Here is a 20,435-nt window from a genome sequence, read left to right as displayed (position 1 = left end):
CATTCCTTAAATGACCAGCCAGTTTTCACTGGCATTCTGTTTTTAACCATTTTAATATGGTGTGGGAGGGCACAATCCTATTGGGATAGGCGGCCGCCTCTGAACTCAGAGGCGACTGCCTATCCAATGGACGGCAGGAGAAGTGCAGAGGGGATTGTCCCCTCGGCACTTCAGCCACCCTGCATTTGCGACTAGACAGCCGATTTCAGAGGTCCAGCTGCAGGAAGGCAGAGCGGGGGAAGCAGCTGCCAGACGACACGTGTTGTACCGGCATTTCCGCCTTCCCCACCTCAGAATGCCCTCCGGAACTCCCCATTTTCGTCGCTCCGCGCTCTTCCGAATGCGGAACATGCTGTTCTGAGTTGCCTGTGAGGCAGCATGAGAGGGGGGGAAAGTCGGTTCTCAGGGAACCGACCTCAGAGTGTGGGCTCCGAGGTTGGTTCCTGGAAACCGACATATCCTATGGCCGTCTAGCTGCTGACTAGCAGCCATAGGATTGCTCCCTTAATCTTTTATCTTTTTTACTATTGTATGTCTTATGTTTACAGCTCCGGAATCTGTTTTGGATGGGGAGCAGCATACAAATGTTGTAAATAATAAATTATAAATTATTGCACAATCCTATGCACGTTTACTCAGAAATAAATCCACTGAGTCTTGCTCCCAGGCAAGTGGGTAGCTGCATATTTAGTTGCAGCCTAAATGACATCAACTGGGCCTCCTACTGTCATTTTACACCACAGTTCATTTCTCAACTTCTGAAAATTTTCCTAAATTGTACTAATAGAAGGCGCAGCAGATTCAGGGGGTCCAAACTGGAGCACTGAACATAACCAGGTGTGTGTGTTTATCAACATTTAATCTGTAACTACTTACAGTCAGTGAAATAAGTTTTAAAAGTGGCATGCTAATTTGCAAAAAATAAATAAAATTGCTTCATTGTGTAGATAAAATCCTTATTAATTATGGACAGTCTAGTTGGTTTCATGGGTGGATATGATAAAATATGAGCATATCGCACAATAAGCAAGTTGATAAATTCTCAAATTTGAAATATTACAAATATTGAGTCCTGGAAGCATTAAAATTATTGGATCATACTCCAACAATGCTATGCCTCATGTATTCGTCTCATATTAGACCAATTCACAATCCATTTAAAAGTTATAATCCCACTTTTCTGTTCACACTAAACATCCAAAGTGGCTAAAAGTTTAAAACTACATATAAAATGAACAGATACAATGCAAAAGACTCATAATCTTAACAGAATCTACAGCAACGGGGAAAAGTTATGAAGGAAATCAGAAGGAACATTTCTAAAACAAAACTAGAGCAGAAATGCTTTTACGGCATGATGGGAAGTCTGGACTGAGGGAGGCCAGGTTGACATCCCAGGGGAAAGTTCCAAAACTTGGCATAATAGAAAAGTTCCAGTTCTATGTTTGCACTTGCCTAATCTCCAAAGACCCGGGGGGGGGGGGAGGGGGATGCAGAGGAAGACCTCTCTGAAGACCTATAAGCAGGCAGGAGTGTATGGATGGAGGTAGTGTTTTTCTAAGGTCATCTAGAACTTTGAAGTCTAATATTAGCACTTTGAAATGTTCTCAGAACCAAACGGAGTCAGCAAAGCTGACAATAGTGGTTTTATATGCTCCCAATAAAAATGTGCATATCTGCATTTTCTGCCAGCTGAAAATTCCGAACACTGTTCAACGGCAGACTCATGCAGAGTTTGTGGCAGTAATCTAACCTGGTGTTACCAAAGCATACATGACTGTAGCCAGGTCAGGACTTACAAGGAAAGGCAAATGCTGGTGAACCAGCCTAAGCTACAAAATGACACTCCTGGTCACCTCTGCCACCTGCATGAGCAGCAAAAATCTGCTTCAGCGGGAGTGCATCCCCCCCACCCTGCAAAAATATCAACAACTCTAGACTATGGAAGATATATATTCTTCACCTTTGAAGCAGGAATGGAGGATCATTATAGGAACTAGTACTTAACTTTGAAGAATTTGTGCCCAAGTTTGCTTTCCTCTTCCCTCCCATTCCTTTTTTTCCTTTGGTGTTGTGTCTTTTAGACTATACCATCTTCACGCAGGGGCTGTCTTGTATTTATTAAACACATGTAAGCTGCTGTGGGAGTCTTTGTGGCTAAACAGTAGGGTAAAAATGCTTTATTTACAAATTTTCTTGGCTGACTTTCAGGGAAGAAGCCCTCCCAAGTCAGCTCACAGCAATAAGATACATAAAAACAGTTAAAATATTAAAAGTGATAAAAATGTGAACACAATAAAATAGCAATAAAAGCAACAATAAAAGCCAACAATAAAAACAACAGCAGCAGCAGCATCAATCATATCTAGAGAAGGCCATGGTAAAATAATAAATTTTCAAGGCCTTCTTAAAAGCCTGCAATGATGGAGCATGGCGGGCCTCTGATAGCAACTTGTCCCAAAGGTATGGGGCCACTGCAGAGAAGGTCCCCTCATGTGTGGTCACCCATCTAACTGTTCTCATGGATAGGCAGATGAGAAGGGCCTCTCTTTCTGATCTTAAAGTGTGGGCAGACTGATATGGGTGAAGGTGGTCCTTCAAGTAACTTGGTCCCAAACTGTTTAAGGCTTTAAAAGTCAAAACTAGCACTTTAAATTGGGCTCAGAAACATGCTGGTAACCAGTTCAGCTAGTGCAGTATAGGCATTACGTGACTGAATTGCCTCACCCCCACCAGTACTCAGGCGGCTGCATTCTGCACCAGCTGAAGTTACTGAACCATCTTCAAAGGCAGCCCCACATACAGTGCATTACAGTAGTCCAGCCTGGATGCGACTAGTGCATGGATAACTAAAGCATAGTCCGTCCTCTACCAGATAGGGCTGCAGCTGGTGTACCAGCCTAAGCTTGTAAAATGAACTCCTGAACACTGCAGCCACCTGCACTTCCTCAGTTAGCTCAGAGCCCAGGAGGACTCCCAGACTGTGCACTTGGTCTTTTAGGGGGAGTGCAACCCCATCTAAGACCAGTTGTAAACCTCCACCTGAAGTAGTTGGTTTCCCAACCCACAGTACCTCTGTCTTTTCTGGATTAAGTTTCAGCTTGTCCACTTTCATCCATTTCAAAACAGCCTCCAGACACTGGTTCAAGAGTTCCACAGCCTCCTTGGGATGTGTAGATGGAAACAAGAGGTAGAGCCAAGTATCATCCGCATACTGATGACATTTCAGCCAAACCTCATGATGACCTCCCCCAGAAGTTTCATGCAGATGTTAAAAAGCATGGGGGACAAGAGAGAACCTTGCAGCACCCCATAGGCTAATGGCCATGGGGTGGAACAGAAGTCCCCCAGCACTTTGTTCTGAGAGTGCTCCTTAAATAAATCTCATGCTGTATGCCAAACCAGGTTTCCTTGATCTTTCTCTCTCCCCCTTGCATGACCTATATTAACTTGCATTACCCTTGTTTTATCCTAGTCTATTCTACAGGCTATATCAAGTACACATGACGATTTTAAGGAAGATGGACAGGGCCTCAATAAAGGCCTACAAGAAATAAAAATGGCATGGAAATTATTTTTTTAAGTATTTAAAAAGAGTTGCTCTACACAAATTCAACCCAACCTGCTAACCATGAAAGGATGGGCAAGAAGGCTATTTGGCAAGTGTGTGTATTAAGCATGTGCATCAAATTTGGACAAACCCTGAAGCCCAAGCAGAATCAGGCCCCTTGAGACAATTTTTGGTGCTTCCTGAGATTCAGGTTGCCCTCCAAAATTACCAGAACAAGACATCATTGCCAACTCATGTTCAGAGATGCACAGACTTTATACCTTCAGCAGAGAGCGTATTTTGGTTCAATTTCTCTAAAACACTGATGGGCGGTGGGGGGGGGGGAAGAGTGCAGTTGAGTGACTAACAGCTCCACCTTCTAATCCTAGGGCACATTTCACCAGGGGCTGTAATCACTGTGCTTTGGGGGAGGGCAAGGATGGGATCATGAGATGACCATTCTTTCAACACCATCAGTCTTCACTATGAAAAAAGTCTTAAATTGATTATTAAAATAACTTCCTAGCCCCTGCACCTCTCCTTCTAAAACTCTTAAAGTTTCTTGCCTGGGGACACCTCTTTGAAGTATGCCATTTTCATACAAATTGCCTCCAAAAGCCAAGGGGGAGGAAAGGGGAAGAAAATCCCCGCAAAATATGTGAGGATTTCCCTTCCACATGGACTGCTGCTCCAATCCTTCTGAAACTTTGCACATTTCTTACCTAGAGACACCTCTAAATTGTCTCATCCCAGAAGAATAGTCCAGAAGAAACAAAGGAGGATTCTCTTTGGGATACCCTCCAAATGTCAAGGCTGCTCAGACGTGAAAACCCTTACACCTATTCATAAGAATAAGCAGACTCAATCTCCTCAGAAGGAACAAGTAACCCTGCAAATTTAATCCAATTTTGCCAAGAAATAAAGTTAGCAGCTCCCTTTAAGAAAACCCAACCAAAATATAAAAAGATGTAGTACGAAAAACCCCGCATCTTAAAAAAAAAATATTGGGCAGACATAATCTCCTCCAAGGGGCTACTATGCCTGCAAATATCATCCACTTCTGACAAAGAAAAACATTATAGCCATTTACAAGATTTCCCATGATAGTCAACAGGAGGCACAGAGCCTCAGTTTCTGACTCTTGACTCAAGTTGCAGTATCCAAGTCGAAGTGGATGGCCTCCGCATCAGCCCAAGCAGAATTGGGCCAGTTACTGACACACCGATTAGGACTGCGAGCAGGGGAGAGTGATGGCTCCGGTTTCGGTGGAACAGACATTCCATTCTGGGGTTTAGTTACAAGCCAGAAGTATAAAGGAGCTATCCAAGGTGCTGAGCCCTATCCCCCAAATGGGTCCAGTACCTTTGATAGCTCCTTTAGGCTTCTGGCTGGTTGTAACGAAAACCTAGAATGGAATCTCTGCCCCACCAAAAGTGGAGCCACCAACCTCCCATTTGTGCGTTGGATCTGGAGGTCAGTGCACACCTCCAGTGTATATACAAGAAACCATGCTTGCATTCTTTTGTGTTTAGCAGTGCACAATTGTATGTATAATTGTTACAATTCAGAACTGTCAACATGGAGCTGCCAGCCATTTTTTTTCACAGATCTGATCAGTAAAATCGCAAAGCATGATCTGTATGTTACTAGCAGTGGCAACAGGCGCCACTTCTACATGGCTTCTTCCTACACCACGCCAATAATGTTTCCATCCACACAGGCAGGACCAGTGTTACCATGTTCTTTTTACCAATCCCTTTTGTGACTTTACAAGGAGCTTAATCTGCAGATATTAGCAGTTAAAATTTTTATCTCCATGGCATGACCATTGCCACCTGCCAATTCTGCAGATCAAGCTGCTGGTAAAGACACAGAAATAAGCCAGGCCAGTTCCTTTCTGGTCAGTCAGCAACCCTCAACCAAGGACATTATTGATAAAAAAAAATCTACCACAAGACTGCACAACCCTTTCGGCCCCCAAAGATGCATCTAGGATATGCCGGGGGGGGGGGGTGTGCACGTGTGCACACACACACAAATATAATTCTTATCCTTTTGGAGATTTTCACACCAAGCATATACAACATAGCCCAATTCCATGCATGTCTACTCGGAATTAAGCCCCAGTACAACAGCTTTCAGGCATGCAAAGCACAGCTCCATTCTAAAACATAAAGGTATTAAATTTGGTGTTTAAATACTCAAGAGTATTAAAAGTTTACATGTCTTTAAATGGCTCTTATCTCTGATCACCGATTGGAGATAAGAACAGATTTCCTTGCTTACTGCTGAAGAAAGCCTTTCTTCAGTCTTCCTGAAGTCATCGTTTCCGCGGTCTGATCAGCTGGGCTGCAGGGGAAAGGGGGGGGTGTCACACAACCCACAGCTGAGGGCTGCATGTGGGCCATGGGTTGTGCACCCCTGATCTACCACAAAGGAAGGCAATATTTGAGTGGTAAGCAGACATGTCACTGGGTTCCCAGAAGCAATTATTACTGGCTGCTCACATACCATTGCTGATAATGCACACATTATTTTGGAATGCCCTTCCCCAAGGAGACCTGCCTGGTGCCCTAATTACTTTCCAGTGCAATCCTATTCGTGTCTACTCAGAAATAAATCCTATAGAGTTCAGTGGGACTTACATCCAAGTATATATGTATAGAACTGTAGCGTAAGGCAGCAGGAAAAAACGTGTTTATATTTCAAGGGTGCATTATATAAATCCCAGAAATATGGCACCCCCAACACATCCGTTAAGCCATGCTGAGATACCTGCCAGGGTCTAGCTGCCTCCCACTTTCCCTCCACTGAGTGAAGCCATTTCTTTATTGACTTGCATGTGGCGAGGGGGGCTCAAAGCCCTCCCCTCACCAAAGACCCTTGAGGCAACAGAGTCCTTGCCAGATCATAGGCCTCCCCACATCCTGTCATTTTTTAGCAGCAGAATTCCCTGCCCCCCTATGTAAACGCTGTTTTCTTGCATTTTATTTTTTTTCAATTTCTGTGTTTTGTGTACGTGTGCATTTTCTGTTTTCTGTATTTTTATTCCCTCTGTGTGTTTCTCTGCGTTTTGTGCGTTCTCTGCAAGAAAGAATACATGAAGAAAACACAGAGGGTGAGGCACTACCAATGTTTCATGACTGCCTACACCCTCATGGCAGCCATTTTGTGACTAGCCATGCCTCCCACAGGGGCCATTTTTGCAGTTGCTCCCACATTTTAAAAAATATTCCATGGGCCCAAAAAAGGTTGGGGACCCTTGATGTAAATAAATCTGGCAGGTAATCAGTAAAGTTGAAAGCCAGAAAACTTCACTTTGTCCTTCAAAAGCTTTTTGTTACTAATCCCAGTCCTAGATCAAGCAAGCTCAACAGGTTTCTGCTCTGAAACTAAAAGTTTCTGCTCTGACTCCTCCCATTACCCACCAGAAAAAAATAGCAGATGGATGTTGATGTTTGGAATGTAGATATCACCTCATTCCTGCACCCATGCGCTTTTGTGTTGGGTTGCTACACAAGCATTACAGACAAATATATCAGTACAAATCTTTATAATAGGGGTAGGCAACATTGCATCCATGAGCACTAATGAACCCCCAGGCACCTTTCTTGGTGTCCATCAAGGTGCCCTATCCCTCCCACTTAAAAAAAAAAATTAACACATTTTCTTATCTACAACTGGGATTGCTGTGAAATAAGTTTCCGATAGTATTGAAAATTGTGGGTTCAAAAGAGTGTTGAGGTTCAGACCCCACCTCTGCCTTGTACTCAGTCTTTTGGGCAGGTTATTTGTCCTTTGCCATGCATCCTGTGGCAGCCATTTTGTAGTGGTGCCCAGAACAGTTTCTCAAATTGTCAAATGTGCCCCAGCCCAAAAAACGTGCCCTACCCCTGCTTTAGATTATATTTGACAATTCAAGTGCCTTAAATTTGATAAATTCAACCTATTTCAATGTTTGTTCCCAAAGTTATGGCTATTCTTGGCTGAAACGGCAAAATATGGAATTCAAGCCAAAGTAATGGAATAATCAACATTGTTCTGGATCAGGTAAGAATGTTTAGTGACTTCAAGGGATGAGTTTTAAATTCTGAAAACAGCTGGAAGTTGAATATTTTAACAGCTGCAAATAATATTTAGGAAGAGTTAAGGGAGCAATCCTATGGCTTCTAGGCAGCGGCTAGACGGCCATAGGATATCTGGTTTTCCAGGAACCGACCTCAGAGCGCACGCTCCAAGGTTGGTTCCCAGAAAACTGACCTCCCCTCACTTCCACACTGCCTCCAAGGCAGCGTGGAACCCCGTGCTCCACACTCCCAAGAGGAGCGTGGAGCGGCCAAAAAGGGGCATTCCCGGAGGGCGTTCTGGAGCGGGGAGGGCAGAAATGCCTGCACAACACATCCAATGTGTCGTGCAGCAGCCTCCTCCCCTGCTCAGCCCTCCCACGGCTACACAACCACAATCGGCTGTCTATTCGAAAATGCAGGGCAGGAGAAGCGTGGAGGGAATTATCCCCTCCATGCTTCTCCTGCCCTGCATTGGATAGGCTAGTTCAGAGGCGGCCGCCTATCTAAATAGATTTGCGCCCTTAGGCTCTGAAATACAGTGAGCTGGCATGCTAGCTTTACAGCTATGTTAATTCATTCCATGTAATACTCTGATCCAGGCTAAAGAGATCAATGTGTACAAGCAAGCTTCTGCAATGTTATCACCCAAGAACCATAAATGCAAACTGGATGTTGATCCAAACACATCAGTGCAGATGATGTCCATCCACACCATACCATTCACTGGGATGTGCATCCAAATGTGCATCTTCATCCACATTCAGGTGAAGCTAGTTGCATACAGATTCCTTTTTATGCATGGCAAGAGCTGCATCAGGAACTAAGGCTACAAAGATTAATGAATTCCTGGCTTGATCACAATTGTACAATCACTACTAGGCCATAGTTTTAAAATTTAGAGAATAGTCTAAAAGTATTTTGAAGTTTTCGAAATGTAACTACTACAAGGCTGCATGGCAGATATGTTGTGCTGCATAGCAGCCTTCTGCCTTATCAGTCCTGTTACAGAGTGCCCTGTGCTGAGCATGATAGGATGACAGACTGGCAACTGCAGCTGCTTAAGCTTGTGGGCCCAAAGGAAGGGCCAATGGAGAATGAGGTGCTGTATTTGTATAGACTGGTAGAGTTGGGAGATAGAAAGTAAGTGCAGGTATTGATCTCTGCCTCCACTTCCCATAAGCCAGAGCCTTCCATATCCAAGTGGAGTAGCAGCAAATGCAGAGCAGGGGCTGAGCCACAAACACCTCAGTAATTAGTTGCAAGACATAATCCACCTCAAATGGTGTAGGTACAAATGCAACTTCACTTGCCCTATGCTATAAAAAATGAACATATCCCTTCCTTAAATGTGTTTTGAGATAAAAACCTTATCAATACCAAGCATGTAGAGAGCCAACCCGAACCAAAAAGAAAGCAATTTTCCTTCAACCTAACAAAACCTGAAACGTTGTTTGAAGATGTTGAACCTGAGCTCTAAAGATAATTCAAGTTACTAGTTTAAAGTAAGAGCTTCACTAAAAAAAAAATGAGATCGCATGCTCACTGGCCACAACATGAAAAGGTGATTTTACTCATAAGTAAAATTTATATGTAGGGAGGATGGTGTTATATATTTTAGGTTTGATCTCACTTCCTTACTTTTTTTTCTTCTAACAGGCTGCAAAGCAAGAGGCAGGGCAATGGCTTGCTGTTTCAAAGATATGTAGTACAAATTTTAAATGTTAAAAGTAACATTCAATATTAACTTTATATTAAATGCATGCTTCATAGAACTTATGAATTATGAAGTTCTATCCACCTAAACACATAAGAACCCGCTTTGATCTTGTAGGCATTCACACTAACCGTGTGAATGGTTCTGGAGGCACGTTGAACCAGTTGTCAACACCTCTTCTGGCCTGAACCTGAACTCCAGGTCACAGCTGAACATGAAACATTGAATGGTTGGAATTCCCACAGGCATGCCTGTAAAAGATTTCATGAAAGCTTGGATGTGACAATACACAATCCCTGAAAGCCAAACAACTGTGGAGTTTCCCACACAACACAGTACAATGCCTACATTTGGGAGGAGCTGCAACAGCCACTAAGGAATGTTAACTAATGAGAAACAAGGAGTGTGAAGAGCCTGTCACAGACTGGTGTATGAGGAAAGGCAACTGAAGTCTATTTAGGGCAGAGACTGGAATGCAAGGTGAAAAAGGGAAGTGTATTTGCTTTTCTGAAACATTGCTTTTGTAGGTAGCTAAAGTCAGTTGTGTTGCCAGAACAAAGAAGTGGATTTGTACCAAGCAATGCAAGCATGCCTGTGATACAGAAATATCGGGAAGGTTTATAATTTAGTATCTCTCTGCCTTCGTAAACACAATTAAGAGAGAATGAATGCCAAGTCCTATCCACCAACATTAGTAAATAATAATTTCTACATACTTGCTTGGATCAAACAGTATCCTTCCACCAGTGGAACAGAACCTCCCTGTAGTCCCCCAAAACTGTGCCTCCCCAAACTGCTCAGGATGGTCCCCCAGCTGTCCAGAGCATATTTGAGGTACATGGGGGGTGGGTGAGGGGCTGCCAGGGGAAAGGGAAGTCCTGTTCCACCAGCAGTTTCCATTCTGCTGGTGGAAAGACAATATTGAATCCAAGCTACTATTTTCTACTCTTTAAACTATATTAAATAATACTGAATTACATTATAGACAAAGTAGGATTTGTGCCTGATAGAAAAGTAGTGACAGTGTTCTATGGGCCCTTCTGCAGGGGGCCCTGCCAAATGAAGGAGGGTGGCGGCTACGTAGGCGGGCAGCTACTAAGTAGACAGTCTTTTCAGTTATGGCACCCCAGTTGTAGAATACCCTCTGATGAGTCTCACCTGGTGCCTACATTGTTGCCTTTTAGCGCCAGGTGCAGGCCTTCTTATTCTCCCAGGCATTTTGGTCCTTCAGTTTTTGTTGTTTTTAAATACGTTATTGTATTTTTAAATCTTTACACTCCTGCTGGTTTTACCTTGGTTTTATACTACAGTTTTAAAATTTAGAAGTTTCATATTTTTATCTTGCTGCATTTTATGGTTTTAATTGTTGTGAACTGCCCAGTGAGCTTCAGCTATTGGGAAGTATAGAACTGTAATAAATAAAAAATGCTGTCTCAGCAATTAAAATAATACACACAGAAAAAGGAGCTCTCTTGTTATTGATACAAAAAAAAACTTGAATGGAAATATATTACTTCACTGATGAAGCAGTTTCAAATGGGAACCAGCTATTATGTGATTACACATAATAAATATACCTTGCATTTTGGTAAATTGTCATTTACCAGTAACATTTAAGTTAGGGAGGGGAACAAGCCAAGGTTGTCCCATCTCCTCCACTTTTCAATCTCTCAGTTAAAACCTGATTATAGCTGTAAGATCAAATCCATATATCACTTCATTTTGTACAGAATCCTTCCTGGGTAGAATATTGAACAGAACCGATTAGATACTCAGTTATCTGCTTTAAGTTAGCAAGAATCAAGATGTGCAGCACAATCCTATCTATGCTGGCTCAGAGGCAAGTCCTGTTTTCAATTAGGTTTACTCACAGGTAAGTGTACATAGGCTTACAGACTCACACTGCTAAATATAAAATGCAAAGCATCCATTCCAAAATTACAGTTTGGGTTAAATATAGGAAGACATTGTTCCCAGAACTATCTCCTTCAATCTCAGTACTGTAGCATTCTCAGTTTGATGCAGTAAGACATGTACACTGTAAGAGATACATTCTATCTGTGTAACTTCATTTCCAGGTATCACAACAATGGCAAATGAAATGCCTTCCATTCTACAAGATCTACAATTTAAATCCTGTATTGTAATAACTTCTGCATTTCTGCAAGGGTTATTTTGGGACTTGCTTATTTTTTAGCATCATTTAGAACAATCAACTAAATTATGTAAAATCTTGATGAAATTGGATAAGGCATGAGATAAAGTTAAGTGGGGATATTATTTAAAACTACCCCTGTGAAAGATTGATATTATCTGTGTTAAAACAGGTTACAACTTTGGTTAGTGTTAGTTAAAAAGAAAATTGTTAAAATCATGTACCAACAGTAGTACACACCAGCCAGATTAAAATTACTCTAATATTTGAAATGCAATGCAAATAATGCCAATTTTACATATTTTACTTGGTGATACTGGACTGGATGCAGACTTAGTCATACTAAAGAGTAAGATCCACTGAAATCAATTGGACTTAAGTTAACCATAGTGCATCCCATTGATTTCAATGGATCTACTCAAAATATGACTATGTCTGGATCCAATCTATTGTATTATAATTTAGGCTCTAAGACATGGTGAAAAATTATTAGAGTATCTTTGCTAATAGAGATAATTGTGCTGGGTTTATTAAAAGATAATGGGCATAAGAAATATCATGCTTTGTTATGGAATATTCTTATAGTAGCTAACATAACGATGGCTAAGAGTGAAGGCCAAAAATGTTCTAGGCCAATTAGAACAGCTATCTAAAGTATGGACTCTTATGTACAGGAAAAAACAGCAATAGTATATTTGAGTAAGACAAGTCTTTGTTAATTGTCCGGCAATCTGTGGCTTCCTGAATAATTTAAGGCAAGAAATATACAAGAGGATGTTTTAGGACTGCAAATTTGTAATACATTTTGTAGCATTTCTCCTTCCAATATGGATGTATTTAATGCTTTAAAAAAAATAGAGACTGGGATAAGGTGAAGATTGAAATACGCCAGACTTCCCCAACCTAGTGCCCTCTAGATGTGTTGGACTACAACTCCAGCTATGCTGGCTGAGGGATTATGGGAGTTGTAGTCCACCACATCTAGAGGGCACCAGGTTGGGGAAGGTTGAATAAGGTATTGCACAAGCATTTATTCTTGGCCTTTAACATTCTAGGACTAGGCTATATACTGACCACTGATGGCCCAAACTCCTGGGCAATAACAATGTACCACCCCCATATAGAGTAATGGGTGATATCCAGTTAAGTTCTTCTGCTGATGGAATGGCCTCTGTCAGCAGAACGGGAGGGGGGCAATTCCTCCCCCCATGCATCCCCCAAAAAACTGCTCCAGAGGGTTGAAGTACACTCCAAAGCAGATTGGCGGGAGACACAGGGGGAAAGAGAAGGGCAGAGAAAGTCCCATCACACAGGAAAAGTCTATTCAAACATTGTTGGATTTCAACCAATGTGTCACGGAAGTTTCAATTATAGCAGTACATTAAAAATATTATAGAGAAAACAAGGTATCTTAGATGTATTAAATTTGCTGTAGGGATGTTTTAGATTAACAGTATATCACTCATTAATGAATCATGAAGAGGAATAATTAGAAATAGTGGGGGAAAGAGTGGTGTTCGTTGAGGGCAAATATCAAGTTGTTGTTACAGAACTATTGTTAAAAACTTGTCTATGTATTATGCATACTGCATGAAACCTAATAAAACACAGAAGCTATCACTCCATGGCCAGTACAAAGTACTATATAAAAGGTGCACTAAGAAGCTGTAAGATTGCTCTTTTTCATGTTTAGCATACACAAAAATGAGACTGGACAAAAAGAAATGAGCCTATGTGGCTAGTTAGTTAGGCAAGTATATGGGTTAAGTGGAGGGAAAAAGTCCACATTGTATGTCTGAAAGGGTGGCACAAGCAGAGCTATGTGTATGCTGTAATTTTATGGGAGCACAGAGAAAGTGAAGGGTGTAGTATTCAGTGCAGAATTCCACTTCCTGAGAATGTCAGCATTTGTTTAAAAAAGCAAGTTTCTATGCACGCTTTATGGCTGCATATAGTCAAACATACATGGGCCATGCTACTGAAATCTTAGGTGGCATACAAGTGATTGAATTCTTTTTAAGTCAGTGGGCTTTCTGGGAGGAATTCATAATTCCTTACCCCTCTTGCGTGACTAGGAAAAGCAGAATAAATCTAGCAAAAAAGGAAAATTGTAGAATTGCAAATATATTATGAAAAATTCTCAATTTGCAGAATGTATAAAGGCTGCATAATCCAGTTTTTCTTGGCACAGAATTCCGAATTGCATGAGCAGATTTAAAACAAAATGCACACATTCTGGAGCAAAGAGAAGTAAAGGAGATGAGTTAGGATAAACATTTTTATAAAAAGTGAACTTGGCTCAACTCAAGTTCTAAAAGATGGTTTCAGTGTTGTAACCTATTCCAAGCTTGAGTGAATATATAAACATGTACAAAGAGAAATGGGCACACTTTATAACCATGAAGACATATTCACTAGACATAAAAAAAATTAAAAGAGCCCACCTATAGCAATTCTGTGGCCATTGGACCTTGAGCTCAGTAAAGCTTCTTCCTGCCAAAATTCATTGCAAGGTGGAATATTTTCGGTACACTATTTAGGTAAACAACTATTATGGAGGAAAAGATGTGCAGGATTATGTTATCCATTTCAGAAATTCCACCACCTCTTGTCACTAGAACATTCAATGCAATTGTTCTATGTCCCCACTTCACTTTTTATAGCCAATGAGAAGACACTGACTAGAAGAATCCAAATGGGGATTAGGGAGAATTAAGAGGATAAGGGTTCAAAGTTGGCTGGGGGATGCTGGGAGTTGTAGAACTTTTTTCTGTCTAAACACGCATGAAATTGTGCTGAGGAAGAGCAATCCAATGGGCCCTGGACAACATCTAGGGGCCCATAAGATAGTTTGGATTCCTAGATCCGACGTTGGAGGCAGCACTCCAACCTCAGACCCAGGAGTCCAAGCTCCCCACCCCTTCCCCCTCTCCGCCAGCACGGACAGAACTGCAATGGCTGCCTCTCCAAGCTCAAGATAGCGACCTCAGAGAGGACGGAAAGGTGGCAGTTCTGTGGATCGGGAGGGGATTGGGGAAGCTGAGATATAAGCTCCCAGGCCTTCCCCAGCCTCCTTCCCTCCCCCTCTGCAGAGCCCTAGCTAGAGGGGCAAGAATGCCCATCTAGCAAAAATGCAGAGTGGAAGACGCACAGAGGCAATAATCGTGCTTCTCCTGTTCGGCACAGGATAGTGCCCTAAAGCACTAAAAAATAAATGTCTGAAAAGTTACGTAATTCATCCTAGGCACAGAAGTTGGGTTTTCTTAAGATGAGATCATTCATTTCCAGTCATGATCAATTTATACTACAAACACACACACACACACATTTTCAGGGTTTTCACACCAAGAAAGTGAGCCTAACAAGTAATGGCTGGCTTAATTCTCAGTGGTTCTCAGTGAATTCTATCAAAACCTAAAGGGCTGCTATATGGCACAAAAGTGAAAGAGGACCTGATCCTTGCCCCCTCGCATCACTGAGACCATCAGGCAGATTTAGCCTCTACCCCAACACTGTCTGAGTGTATCCCCTTGCTTTATAATTAAATAGTACCCATTCATCATTCATGTTTTCCCACATAACACACCATACTTACAGACAATAATGGCATGCAGTCCAAACTGCCCACCACCCTTCCTGACCCCACAGATAAGACCTCAAATGGATCTGTGTGTGCTCTACACCTCCTGGGAACACAGTCCCTGCAACTTCTAGATCCCATGAGTTACATGCAATTTGTTACTATATCTCTATGTATATAATAGCCAGTTCCCAACATTCTGGCTACATTCAGTTGTGAACAAGCATTGGGTTTATCAGTTTCTCCCCCACTTGCTGCCCTGCCTTCTCCTCCACCACGGCCATGAGTTCAGAAGCTTTCACTTCCATTTTAACTAAACACAGTTTAGCATTATGTCTGAACCCAGAAAAATTGTGGTTTGTCTCCAAGTGTAGTTGGCTTATGAAGTTGGTTTGTTTCAATAAACTAAAGTTAAGATTAACCAGTTTATCGTCCAAATGTGGTTAAGTGAAAATGGAATTGAAAGGTTACAATCTCTTCACAGCCATGCTGGATAAGAAGGGAGTGCATGAGCCCAAACAAGGCTTCAGTGACACTCTATCAGGATTAAGAAATGGGACCTAGGACATTGTTTTATATACGGACAGGAGCTAAGGAGATAGGAGTTGGCTCAGTTCTCAGTAGCTCCCATGGAGTTCTCTGCAAGAAGGTGAAGTGGCTTCAGCACAGGACACAAAACCAGCTTCACATGAACAAAACAAGGATCACCAAAAGCAGAAAGGATGTTTAGCCACCATCCAAATGGGGAAAAGGATGGGCCTGTTAGGCCAGCTTATTTTCTTTGGGAGTGGTAAACAAGGGTGGGGTGAGTAGAGTTGGGGACAATTAGAAATCCCTATCCCCGTACGTTCTGTCACACCTAGGAAATGAACACAGGCAGGGATAGGAAGATGGAATATATGCAGATAGGTACTGGTTCTGTTCTCAACTGAGTTCAGTTCCCACCAAGTTATATGAGAATCAAGTTACCAGGCTGCAATCTGGGAACAAGTTGAGAGGGGACTGAACCTGACCCTCACCCAAGATACTAGGGTCACCAGAGGCAGTGACCCCAGTATTATCACCCCAGTATCACCAGAGGCAGTGACCTCATTACTGAAAGGTGTCTCTCAAAGACATCTTTTCAAATTCTTTGAGACTAAGTAAACAAGTCAAAATCAGTAAGACTATGAAAAACAAAACCGCTCTCCACCATAGACTAGGTCACCAGGGACAGTTAGATCCCATCCCAAGGGTCCTATTGTGGTGGCAAAATGTGGCCCACCACCCTGACATGGGTGGCCCAGCCTCCACTAATCCCACAAAGGGTTCTGCACATAAAGACAGATTTTTCCTCTCCTCCTGATGTCCTTGCATTATGTAAGCCCTCTCCTCATGCCCCTGTAACATACTCATTACATTGCTTTTCCACAGGTTTAAGGTGTATAAGATAATGTCAGTAGGCTATTCATCTGAGACACAATCCAAGTTAGGCTCACTGATTTCAATGGACTTAGGTACAATTAACTTTATGTCAATTGTGACTATGATAAATTACAACTATGCCAAATGAACCTAGAATCAATTAGATCACCCTTGCCAATCCCAAGTATTTACACCAAAAGAGAGCCAAACTTGGAAAAATCAGTGATTTGTGACATGTAACTGAAGGCCAGTTCAGATGACCATATACTAAGATAATGACAACTGCTGCAAAATAGCTTAATTCCATACCATGAAGTGACGTTCAACCCTGGGAGGCACCCCTCTACCTCTCTTACTTCTTCACACAATGCATAATGTCTGTCCTGCCTTTCTTCTACTATGAAACTCAAAATGGTGTACATGAAGTTCCTAGGCGGTCTCCCATCCAAAGTGGCTGCATCATGGGTAAATTCACTTTAACAAAGATATGATGATGGCCTTTAAAAGGGATTAAACAAATTCATGGAGGATACGTCTATCAGTGGTTATTAAACATAAAAACTAAATGGAGACCATGTATTACATTTCTATACTGCTCAATAACTGAACCTCAGAGGGAGCGTACCTCTAAATATCACCTGCTTGGGGACTAATGAGGGAGGGCTTCTTGCCTTCATGCTCTGCTTGTGAGCTCTCCAGAAGCAAATCTGCTCACTATCAACAGAATGCTGAACTAGATGGACCTACAATCAGAGCTGTCCTTGCTTTCTTATGATAATAGGACAGGGTAGACAAAGTGTGGCCCTTGGCCTAAGTTCAAAAGCTTCTGCAAGCTATCAGTTCAGACCTCTGGCAAGAGCAATCTATCCCTTCCCCAGCAGCCCACTGGCCAGGGAGGGAGTGGAAGGAGAAAGAAAAGGGAGTGGCTTCACCCACCACCAGCATGTGCCCAATAGATTGTCCCTGAGGGATAAAAAGGCTCCCTACCCCAGCTGTAAGAGCTAAGCTAAGCTATCTCTGATGTGACACAGTACTTGTCAACAGAGGCAGGTTCATTGTGTGGTAAGCTTATCAACTCAGTAGATCACATGAAATAGGCCCTATTGCTAGCAGTAAGTGAGCTGATTCTCGTTAATGGCTATTATTGCAAGATGCATATTTTAATTCTAAACAAGTTCAGCCTATCAGGAATGCTTGGGTACTGACTTGCTTAAATTGAAACAAATTAAAAATTCAGTTTCAAATCTGCAGAAAAAAAATATAGTGAATTAATACTGGATTGGCGGCTATGTAGTTTGCTTCAAGTATTCCATTTTGTTTAGCTGGTGTTTGCAACATATGGCGAGTACGATCAAAAGGTATCTGGAGCAAGCTGCAGGCACATTTCTTCAATTTTCAAAAACAGGAGACAAAACAGGATTTTGATTTGGAATTTTATTTTTAGCAGGATGCGTTTCTAATGGAAGGTGCCACCATTAGAAGATAAGGTCCACGTTCCTCACCTGAAACAAAAGCTAGATAGATGTTAAAGATATCCTACTACAAAAGCTGTAAGACACTACTTACCCAAATGGAGGTTAGTGGTATCTTAAATAAAGTTGGTTTTTGTTGTGAGCTACCATGTAAGAAATTAGTTCTGTAATTTGAAGGCACAACAGGTCTTAAGAAGTGTCATTATGTACTTTGGATTTAATGTTACGCTATTAACAGCGCAATCCTATGCATGAGGTAAGCTCTACTGCAGGAGTGGAAAACTCCCTACTCTGCAGACTGGTTGGGGAACCTCCATGTGCTGGCTGGTGTCAGCAGGTGTGGCCATGCCCACTGAAGTCATGACCCCTGCCCTGCCCATTTTGCCCTTCTCACTGATGAGAGAGGCACAGAACTTTGTGCCTCTCTTAGCTCAGAGAAACAGATTCAGCCAGCAATGGAAGACTCTGCTCCTCCCAGAGCGGGCTGAGTCATGTGCCTCCTTCGAACATCTCTCATTGTCTCTTTCAGGAGCAGTAGGAGGTGCACAAACGATAACTCAGCCAACACTGGAAGGAGCCATTCCTCCCAGCGCCACCCAAGTCCCTGGCTTCATACACGCCTTAATCCCTGCTGATATCTCTGTGACTGGAGATGGGGGGATTCCCCCACGCACTGCTTACCCTCCCACTTGGTGGGCTAGTGGCACACAGGGAAATCCTGGTTATCTCCAATCATAAATTGGAGATGACACCCAGAATTGCTGGGGAGGGGGGGCATGGCATAGAGGCCAAGCCCCACCCCTTGAGGAATCCCAGGAGGTGCTGCCGTCTGGATGGGGAACCTCCTCAGGCCATATTAGGTCCACAGGCCAGAGGTTCCCCATCCCTGCTCTACTGAATTCAGTGGTGCTTACTCCCAGATAAGTGCATATAGGATTGCAATGTAAAAAAGTTAGAAGTTATTGTCAGTTTAGATGTGACTCTTACAAATGGTTCTTTATTAGAATCAACATTATTATTATTAGTAATAATTGAAGAAAAAAGCAAGCAAGCTTATATTTATGGTGCTCGCTTTAAACAAATAATTGCCAAAATGCACAACTACTGGGAACTCTCAGTATTTTATCGTACTATGACATTTTCCCAGCAAACCCTACTGCGGCACAACTGAGAATGTCATTTCCATTTTTTCAAGCCAGAGACTGAGGTTACAGACCATACAGAAAATAGAATTCATCAAAAACAGTATCCAAACATTTTAACCACAGATGGAGCACTTGAAGCTGTCATCCAGGTCTGCTGTAATATTCATTAGAATAGTTATGTACTTCTGAGGGAAGGAAACAAAAGAATATTTCTCATTAACTTGTTTCACTGAGCTATGAAACTTAGGCTGTAATCCTATACCCACTTACCGGACAGTAGGCCCCACTGAACTCTATGAGACTTAAATCTAAGTAACTACGTATAGGAGTGCAATGTCAGTTTCCCTCTGAGTTCCCTATTAGATTCACAAACATGCATCCAGCTTAAGAGGATAATTACCAAAAACTTACCTGGGCAAACTAACTCCAAAGAGAGTATAAGTGGGAAGTCTATGATTCCCCAAAGTGTACTAAATATATATGCCTCGATGATGCCCATTAATATCAAATTCTATACTATGTCCAAGGAGTCACTTGACAGTTATGACATGCTGAAAAATAGCCCACAATCCCCCCCCCACACATAGACTGTGATACTATAATAATATGGGCAAATATAATATTTCACTATTAGATGGTGCACCATACTTAAAGTAGGGGAGGCCTTTCTATTCCCCTGTTAGGAGGGAAAAAAGAGGGAGAAAGCAGATCTAATATGTACCCTATGAAAAGAAAGTTTAAACACAGTTAAACATTTTATAGTTAAGAAAGAAAAGCTAGAGAATAGGACTACCATAACAATGTTACGCACTTCCAATGTCTGCTCTTTCTCTGTGAGGACTTCTTTTTGGCATCGCAGGAAGTCTGACAACATTCGAGTTAGCTGCTTTCTGTCATCTATTTCAGCTGCCAACCTGCCATTGTAATCTGCCAGCAACATACATGCGTCATCTACCATCTTGGAAAGCTGTTCCCCTGATTCTTTATCTAGAAAGTAAAGAAAAATATTCATAATTCCACATATTATAGTCTTGTCAAGTGCTAATATTCTGTCACTTGAGTTACGGCATAACTTCCCTTACCTGTTATTCTGTCAAGCAAGGACACATCTTGCACCTCTACAGGTAACGAGGCTATCCTCTGATGAACGGCTGCATCCCCGGAGGCTGCATTTTCTAAATCCTGTAATGCTCTTATGAGATCCACAGTCTGAAAAGGTACATTTACTTTAGAAAACAACCAGGTATCAATATAAGATACAAAGGTACAAGGGCAAAGAACAGCAGCACTAATTTTAAGTGTCAGACAGCTCCAAGTGGTACCTGCAACAAAATGCTGCCGTCTGTGG

At 42.1% G+C, this 20,435-nt stretch overlaps 1 protein-coding gene across 4 annotated transcripts in view; it reads right to left on the bottom strand.

The window, feature by feature from the left end:
- RPRD1A (regulation of nuclear pre-mRNA domain containing 1A) overlaps positions 1-20,435 on the bottom strand; it is a 44,928-nt gene that overhangs the window by 5,598 nt on the left and 18,895 nt on the right. For 2 of the 4 annotated variants that reach the window (XM_084857534.1, XM_084857532.1), the window contains 2 exons: positions 20,170-20,296; positions 19,899-20,074 (listed from right to left, as the gene is read on the bottom strand). In XM_084857534.1, coding sequence (XP_084713660.1) covers positions 19,899-20,074; positions 20,170-20,296 — 303 coding nt within the window. Of the gene's footprint in view, positions 1-17,886; positions 19,273-19,898; positions 20,075-20,169; positions 20,297-20,435 lie in introns of those variants that run through there. The other 2 variants (XM_084857533.1, XM_084857535.1) reach the window with 2 other exon arrangements.

This window comes from Heloderma suspectum, chromosome 5 (assembly GCF_057233095.1).
Source record: "Heloderma suspectum isolate Gila_16-S chromosome 5, 16-S_ref, whole genome shotgun sequence".
NCBI lineage: Eukaryota > Metazoa > Chordata > Lepidosauria > Squamata > Helodermatidae > Heloderma > Heloderma suspectum.
The sequence above is the reverse complement of the archived record's forward strand: the minus strand, read 5'-3'. Positions and strand labels throughout refer to the sequence as shown.